This window comes from Vicia villosa, unplaced genomic scaffold (genome assembly GCF_029867415.1).
Source record: "Vicia villosa cultivar HV-30 ecotype Madison, WI unplaced genomic scaffold, Vvil1.0 ctg.000163F_1_1, whole genome shotgun sequence".
In the NCBI taxonomy this organism is placed as follows: domain Eukaryota; kingdom Viridiplantae; phylum Streptophyta; class Magnoliopsida; order Fabales; family Fabaceae; genus Vicia; species Vicia villosa.
This window is the reverse complement of record NW_026705046.1, coordinates 1,107,917-1,116,853: the sequence shown is the minus strand read 5'-3', so window position 1 is coordinate 1,116,853 and position 8,937 is coordinate 1,107,917. Positions and strand designations below refer to the sequence as shown.

Here is an 8,937-nt window from a genome sequence, read left to right as displayed (position 1 = left end):
AGTGCTTAACTTATTTGACAAAATATTTGATACTTTTTAGATTTAGTTGTGTACCATCTTTGTTAATTTATTTAAAATTTTAATTTAAAAAAAAATAATATAATATTAAAAGAATGACATGACATTGAATATCTTTGTTTAATTAGAAAAAGGAATCTGTATCCAAACAAATTCAAGAGTGTTCACCTAATTACTTTCCTCAAGTTAATTTCTTTTCTTGTTATAAATAGGATCCAAAAGAGGATAGAGTTTCACATTTCAAATACTTTTGTTCATCAATGGCAAAGCAAATCGCAATGACGCTTCTCCCTTTACTCCTTCTTCTTTTTTTCACTTCAATAACAGGTATTGACTCAATTCATTCAATTAAATACTTTACTCTTTTCATTTTATTTGTTCCTAAATATGTGATATTCACGAATTAATTAATTAATGTTGCAGAAATGGTGGAAGGGACTAAGAAAACACATGGAGTATATGACAGCAACAACTCTGTAAAATTGTTTGTATTTGGAGATTCGTATGTTGACACAGGCAATTTCTTGGATTCACCAGCGTACAGACCTCCTTATGGAATGACATATCCTGGTACACCTGCTGGAAGATTCTCCGATGGTCGTGTTCTCTCTGATTACATTGGTAAAGTACTCTTAACTCCGATTTCATCTCAATAAATTTCAATTAAAAGTAAATCATTCAAAACGATTTGAGTTCAAATCATTGATGAAGAAATTATTATCTCAACGTTACTTATTTTCAAATTGAATTTCGAATCCCAAGTCATAGTTGAAGAAATTCTCGTCAGACTTTACTTGTTTTTGTGGCTGAATTTCGGTCAAATCACTGTTAAGTATTAAATTTTGGTCAAATGTATAACAATTAATTTTTTTTTTTTTTATATTTCTACATTGGATTGAATTTACTTTTTTTATTAAGGTATAAATTTAACTATTTAAATATTTCCATTAGAAGCTTTTTTTTTCCAGTTTTTTATTCATAATTATTTTAAAATCTTTAAATTTAAATATTAGGAATTAGATAAATAAACAAAAATTAAACAAACAATCAATAACAATACTATATTTTCAAATAAAAATAATATATTTTTTCCTATCCTTATTATAAAATTTACTTTTTTAAAATTATTGAATAAACAATATATCTAATTTATATTTAGTACCTATACATTGACTGCTCAATAAATTTAAACAATAAATTTTCTTATAAGAAAAATTAGAGAAAGTATTATTTATAAAATATTTAATAACTACAAGATGACAAGAATAATATTATATTTAATTTTAATTGTCTCTAACGGTACATTAGAGTTGAATCTTAATTTGTACTTTTTTTTATAATATAAATCCATCTATTTAAAATTTCCCTTACTAGCTTATTTAGTTGAGGGATCCCTATCCTTACTAGTTTTATTACGTAGATATATTTTGGCAACACTACAGCTATTATTCATAAGATGAGACATCTTGGTAAAAGTGTTTTAAGCCTTCGATTCTAAGTAATTAATTCCATATTTGGTTTGGTATCTGAATAATTTTAAGATGTTTGGTTAGACAAAAATAGAATTATGGTCTATTTGTTTTGGTTTTAAAAAGTGATTTTTTTTTGTATTTTTTAAAATAGATTTTTCAAAATTGTTTTTCTAAATATTACAAGTTTTTTATATTTGTTTTTTTTAAATGAAACACTCATTTTGACATCCTATAACATAAACATATATTATTAAAGACGAAAACTTATTCCAAATCTCAATTATTTTAAAAAGTTTATTTCAAAAATTATTTTTATGAAAATCTATTTGAAATAGCTTCAAAATTAAGTAATTTTTTGAAAGTTTGATATCTAATTTTTTTTTATAAATAAATAAAATATTTAAAATCACATTTTAAGAATAACTATTCAAACTAAATTTTCATTTGAAGCTTTTATAAAAAGTTTTTGTGTAAAATTTTTTTATATAGAATTTTTTAGCACTATAACAATCATTTTAAAAAAAGGCAAAACAAACGGACCCTTAATTTTGTCTCTAGAATTGATTCTACTTGAAGATAAGATTTGTAACTTCTACCTCCAGAATTGATTCTAGTTGATGTTTAGATTGTAATTTATTGTTTAAGTCAATTTTATATAAATATATTTAAATATATCCAAACATAAAATAATTCTGCTAAACTCAATTATGATATAATCAATTCTACCAAACTCAATTCTAATAAAATCAATTTTATCCACCGCCAATTCAAACACACCAACCCTTTATATTACTATTCCCCATTATTATTTTTTTTGTTTATACTGTTCCTCATGTTACTCTTTTTCTCATATATATATGTTTACTACACAGCCTCATTTCTGAAAATTGAAACCCCTACACCATACTCTTTGAAGAATTCCTCAAACCTACAATATGGAATCAACTTTGCTCATGGAGGGGTTGGTATTTTCGAAACATTAACTAAAGGACCAAACATGACTGTTCAAATAGACTCACTCGAGAATCTAATCAAACAAAATGTTTATACCAAACAAGACCTAGAATCTTCGGTCGCCCTTGTAGCCGTTTCTGGAAACGATTACACTGCTTTCATAGCAAACAATAAAAGCATTACGGTAAGTGCTTAATGTTATTTTGCTCTTATTTAGTGTATAAAGATGCGTGCTGATGATATTTGGTTTCTATACAGATGCGCGTTGATGATATATGGTTTCTATCGAATTTTTCTTTTACTAATATATTTCTTTTTTATTCATTTTTGTAGGAGATAAAATCTTTTACAGAAACTCTTATCAAGCAATTAACAATAAACGTTGAGCGCATTCACAATTTAGGAGTAAACAAAGTAGCAATTGGTTTATTGGAACCTATTGGATGTTTGCCTCAAATAACTGTGGCAACTTTTCATCTTAGTTGCGTTAGTCCTTTAAATTTGGTAGCCCAAAATCACAATGAAGTATTGCTTCAAACTGTAAAACAACTTAACCAACAAGTTGGAAAATCGGTTTTCGTTACACTAGACCTCTACAATGCTTTCCTTTCTACCATTGAAATGATGCAGGAAAATCAAGATGGTAATTTTTTTTATTTTTTTAATTTATTTTATTTTTATTTTTGTTTAGTGAATGCGTCTCTCTAATGGAGATGTAATGTTTTCTCTATTGTGCAGAAAACTTGAAACTGCTGAATCCATTATTAAAACCTTGTTGTAATGGAGATGGTTTTAAAAATTCTTGTGGAGTTGTGGATGATAAGGGAGAAAAGAAATATAGTTTATGTGATGAACCAGAGGCTTCATTCTTTTGGGACTATGTTCATCCTTCTCAAAATGGTTGGAATTCTGTCTACCAACAGTTGCAATCTTCTCTTGGTCAACTTATTGAAAAAATTAACATTTGATTTACATGAACTTGTAATAATCTTCTGGCAACATTTGATTTACATGAACTTGTAATAATCTTCTGGCATAATGCATTTTATTAAAAAAATTATTCTTATACTTGATGTGTTTTTTACCTTACTAGTTAGAGGTTAGTCCTTTAATTTATAGGTACAAAGTTCAATTTTTTTTTAAAAATTGTTATAAAATAGTCATTGAAACCACCTTAATTAACAACAAAATTTCTTATTCCCCATTTTGTAAAGACATTTTATTTTTAATCCTTCTCCTTGTTTATAATATGGCTTGATCATTAAATGGACTATTCTAGATCGGAACTAGAATTAAGAATTATGTTTGTGTTAGGAGATTGAGAGTTGTTAATCTTTGATACGGTGGATCACGGAGGTGGATCTGCAAGGTTTGCATTCCAACGTACAAGTTCTTCTTTTGGCTTGTTTGATTAGTTATCTTAAGAAATATATGAACTCTTTCATGAGGGACATTTCGAATTCACTGCATGACACTAGCAAACATCCTGCAAATAGATTCATTAGTGACGCAAAATATAATATCATCAATGTGAACTAAAATGAATACGAAACTTATGCAAAAAAATTAATTCAAAAAATGTTTAATGCAAGATGTATTAAAAAAATATTAATGCAACTGTTTTGATGCAAATGAAAAATAGTTGAATGATCATGATGGAATGAAAACAATTAAGGTAAATTAAGTGCAACAACGCGAGATAGTGAAGAACGGAACAACCATACTAATTACGAATATCTAGGACAAAACTTACTGCACAAGTAAAGTTAGCAAATAACAACACTAATACAATAAAAAAAACAATATGATCAAAAATATGATTGGATACATCTTCCTTCACTTGTTTTGAGAATCCATTAATATTTCAAGACATTCCTGCACAAAATATCAATAGATAGAATTAGATACTTAATTTTTGTTGGATCTATATGGTTAGTTAAAGAACACTTAGGTATCCAAGCTATGGTACCATTGGGAACTTTAACATTCTTAACATGACAAAGATGCTTAATGTGACATTTATCACCCCAATAATGACATATAGCTTTAGATGAAATACTTTTTATATTTTTTCTAGCAACTTTAGGGTTTTTCTTTAAAATGATTTCTCTTTCACTTGAAGAAGTAGAATTGATAGTAGATAGTGAAATAACATGTGTTAATTGTCTTTTGAGATTTTCAATTTCAAATTTAAAGTTGGACAAGTGGCACACTCTACTTATTTTACCTTTTCAACTAAAGTGTTAGAAATATTAAAACGCTCATCAACTAGAGATGTATGTTCTTCATTTAAGGAATCCAATGCGCTATTAAGATCATTAATCTCCTTTTTAAATGTTAAAATGACTTTCTTTTGAAGAGAGTTTTCTTAAAAGTGTTTAATGAATCCACATATATTTCATTAAAAGCTTTCGACATTTCTCTATATAAAGGTTAATCTTCATGATCTGAAGAGTATATTTGTGAGTCTCCACTTTCCTTTCATGCCATTAAACATAGGTTAGCACATTCATCATTTGAGATTAAGAAGGAATCAGGGGAGGAGTTCTCATCCTGTTATTTCCAAGGCGATATAGATTCTACAACCTTTGGCATGTCTGCCCTTCGTCTTGAAGAATTCTTTATCCTTATTTTTATGATGCTTAGTGAGACTTGGACGGATAGCTCTATAATGTCCCAATTTTTTATACTCATAATATGTGATGTCTTCATCATTTTTCTTATGTTATCTTTTAGACTGATGAGACTTTTTGATATTTATCAAATCTTTGTGGAACACTCGAGCTTGTTTCTTTTCCAATATTGATTGTAGCACCTAAGAATAACCTCATCTCCACTTTCTTAGGAGATTGTTCATCTGAATTATCACTTTCTTCCTTTGATTTCTTCACCTTAGATGATGAAGCTTTCAAAGAAAGATCCCTTTTACTTACTTTACATTTTTTCCCTTTTTGCTACTTCACTTCGCTATCCGCGAGTTGTTTCAGCTCACTCTCATGCTTAGTAAGTTTCCGGAAAAAATTTGTGATGCCCAAAGTATTAATATTGTTAGATTATTTTATGGCGGTAACCTTCCGTTTCTATTCCCTGCACATTGACCTTGATATTTTGTTAGCACAATCTTTGTAAGAAACAAGCTTTCCTAATTTGTTTAGTTTGTTGATTAAGTAGAGGAAATGAGTCTGTATGGATTCCACATATTCTTTGGGTTCCATATGAAAATGTTCGAACTCCTTTATTAACTTGTTGATCTTAGAATGCTTGACGTCTTCAGTTCCCTTATAAAGGGTTTAAATAGCGTTCCACATAGCTTGTGCTCTCTTATGATGTGAAATAGAGTATAATACTTTCACGCTTAAAGCTGAGAAAATATATTCCTTGCTTTCAAATCATACAAAGCCTTTTTGGTTTCATCACCTGTCCAATCCTTTGGATGTTTAATAGAGTTATCGTCTTCCTTTCTAGGGATGAAAGGTCCATCGGAAACTGCTACCCATAGATTTTTTTCAACTGATAGTAAATGTACATACATGTTTTCTATCCAATAAGCATAATTATTGTCTTCACCCATATTTCCAAAAATTTGAGTCTCTTAGACCTGATCAAAAGACCACCTCTTAAGCTAATTATTGGGTAAGAATATGGAGTACATAAATGATCTAGAATAAATCCTTTTAACGGTTAGACGATGACTTATCTAGTGGGGAGGGGGGTGGATAGATCCCTAAGTCAAAAATGACTTTTTAAAACAGTTTTTAAAAATCACAAAAGTTATGGTAAGAGAAAGGTTTGACCTAGATCAATTAAGTCGTCTGAACTGGAGCGATTATTAGAAACTCAGATATGCGCACAATTTAAAAATTGAATAACAATGATAAGCGAGTTGATACACATTGAATGAGTGAAAAACATTTAGAAAGGGGGGATTGAATAAGGGTTGTTTCTCAAAAATGGCAATTAAAAATAATCACACAGTTATTTTTATCCTGGTTCGTTGTTAATCAAACTACTCCAGTCCACCCCTTACAGAGTGATTTACCTCAACTGGGGATTTAATCCACTAATCAGTCTTGATTGCAATGGTTCTCCACTTAGACAACTTCTAAGTCTTCTAGAGTATGCTGATCAAAACTTGATCACTCTAGGAAATCTCTTACAGAAAATTAAACAATGTTACAAGAGTTTAAAGTGCTTCTTAATAAGCTATAATCACCAAGTGATTTACTCTCAAGATTAAGTTCTAACACTCACTAAGATATTACAATATTTGTGAGGTTGAAGATGAAGATCTTGCTGTTTGTGTGAATAACGTGTAGAAGTATTTTGGCAGCGTAAGATTGCTTTGCGTAAGTTCTCTATTTGCTTCAGCATCCAGAGCTTCACTTATATAGGCAAGGAGAAAACTGATTGTTGAGGAGCATTTAATGCTTTACGTGAATAGTATACTGCTGCATTTAATGTTTCACTCTTTTGTCAACTACCTCGAGCCTTGTTTCAACTGCTCTTGCTAACTTTGCCTTTTGTAGCTTCTAACGTTCCTTTTGTCAGTAAGATTTGACATTGTAGCCTTTTCATCTTGTACTTGCTTCTGGACTCAGACTATTGGATTAACGTTTGAATATCAGAGTCTTCAGCGTTGGTGCAGATGCAACTTCAGTCAGCAGACTATGGAAGTGCTTTTGAGCGTGATACCTTCAGAACTTCAGAGCCTTGCTTCTAATTCCATCTTCTGATGCCTTCCAGATCATGTTCTGCTTTTCTCAAGACCATCTTCTGATGTCTTCCAGATCATGTTCTGATGAAGTCATCCAGATCTTCTGGATTAGAGCTTCTGAATACTGAATTAGTGCATACTCTTTTAGACTTTTCCTGAAATGGAAAACGTGAATAATTAGAGTACCACATTGTCTTATACAAAATTCATATATAATGTTATCATCAAAACTAGAAATATTGATCAGAACATTTCATGTTCTAACACACATAAGTCTCTATCAATCGTTTCAATAGGCTTACTAATATATGGTAACCTATTTCCAATGAAAATAATAAGAAAAACGTAAAATGACAAATTATCGAACACTTGACGTGCGATCGATTTTTCATATTCTTTTTTCAAATTTGTTGATATAAAAAACCTCTTACAATCACTTAGCTGACATTAAATAAAAATAAGTATGACTAGATGAATGATTGATTGACATTTTCAGCTGACATTTTTGAAATAACTAGGAATAGAAGAAGATGAGTTTAGTTTAGGACTCATTCATTTTTTTATTTTACTTTGTGTATGAATAGAAAAATGTTATGTTCTAGAAATGTATAACATTAAGGGCTTTTCTATGGGTTGGGTGGCACAACTAAGGAGTTAGATGAAATTTTACCTATCGATGGCAACCTCAACCGAGGGAATATATGATCCATTTTATAATTTAAAAATAAAAATCAAATGAAATACAATTCTTATGGGTTGTCAGCTCAACCAAAGAAATATGTTGTGTTATTTTAAATTAAATTAAAAAACGCAGTTATTGAGAATCGAATGCTTGTCCCTAAAATAAGTTAATTATCGATTGCGAGTTAGCTCAACCAAGGGAATCAATTGTCCATTTTTTAATTTATAAATAAAAATAATTTGAATTCTGAAAGCTCATCACTTGAAAGCTCAATTAAAGGAATAAATAGTCTTTTTCTTAAATAAAATTAAAATATGCAGTAGTTGTAAATCGAAAATATGTCTCTGAATTCTGAAAGACTTTTTTTTTCTTCCAATTGTTAGCTCAATCCAAGAAATAAACAGATATTTATTAAATAAAATTAAAAAGTGTAAATTTTGTTTTGCGTCTATTATTTTTCCCGGTTGAATATTAGATTGATGTGAAAATTTGGTAGGTATATTATTCATCGGAATCAAGAGGCTTCTTGTGTTTTCTGTAATATGTGGGTGAAGACATCAACCATGTTTATGTTGTTCTGTCCCAAGACGAACAGGCTATGGTATAAAGTCTATCTCTGGCTGGAACTAGATATCAGTCTTATGGAGGATTGTTGCAGTGATCTGTTAAAATGTGTTGAAGAACAGGATGATAAGATGCCAAACAATAGGGTAGGTGATATTCGGCTGATTGTTTGCTGGTGCAATTGGAAGCAAAGAAACAATATTATTTTTAATAATGTAGATTGGACGTTGAAGAACTTTTCTTTATGATTTATTGGTATTTGTGGTGGTGGCTTGCAATAGTATCTAAGGATAGAGTCACTTGAAATTTTTGAGTAGTTTAAAAAGCCTCTTTTGTGCATTTGATCCTTCATTGTCTAGAATTATCTTGTTATTCTAGAAAGGGTTGGAGTACCCGTAATACTCCTTTTCTTAATTCAAGAAGTTGCTTATAAAAAAATATATTTAATTGTAGTGTTATTAAGTTAATAACTAAATAGTGGTTGAATCAGAAAATAATTAAGATAAAGAATGTGAAAACATCAAATCCAAATA

General features: G+C 29.6%; 1 protein-coding gene across 1 annotated transcript; it reads left to right on the top strand.

Moving 5' to 3' along the window:
- The first annotated feature begins 244 nt into the window (after positions 1 to 244).
- Positions 245 to 3,480, top strand: LOC131624828 (GDSL esterase/lipase At5g03610-like). The gene is made up of 5 exons (XM_058895745.1): positions 245 to 345; positions 442 to 639; positions 2,363 to 2,628; positions 2,778 to 3,087; positions 3,183 to 3,480. The coding sequence occupies exons 1-5, from the start codon at positions 279 to 281 to the stop codon at positions 3,410 to 3,412; spliced, it is 1,071 nt and encodes a 356-aa protein (XP_058751728.1). The 5' UTR covers positions 245 to 278; the 3' UTR covers positions 3,413 to 3,480.
- Positions 3,481 to 8,937: the final 5,457 nt, after the last annotated feature.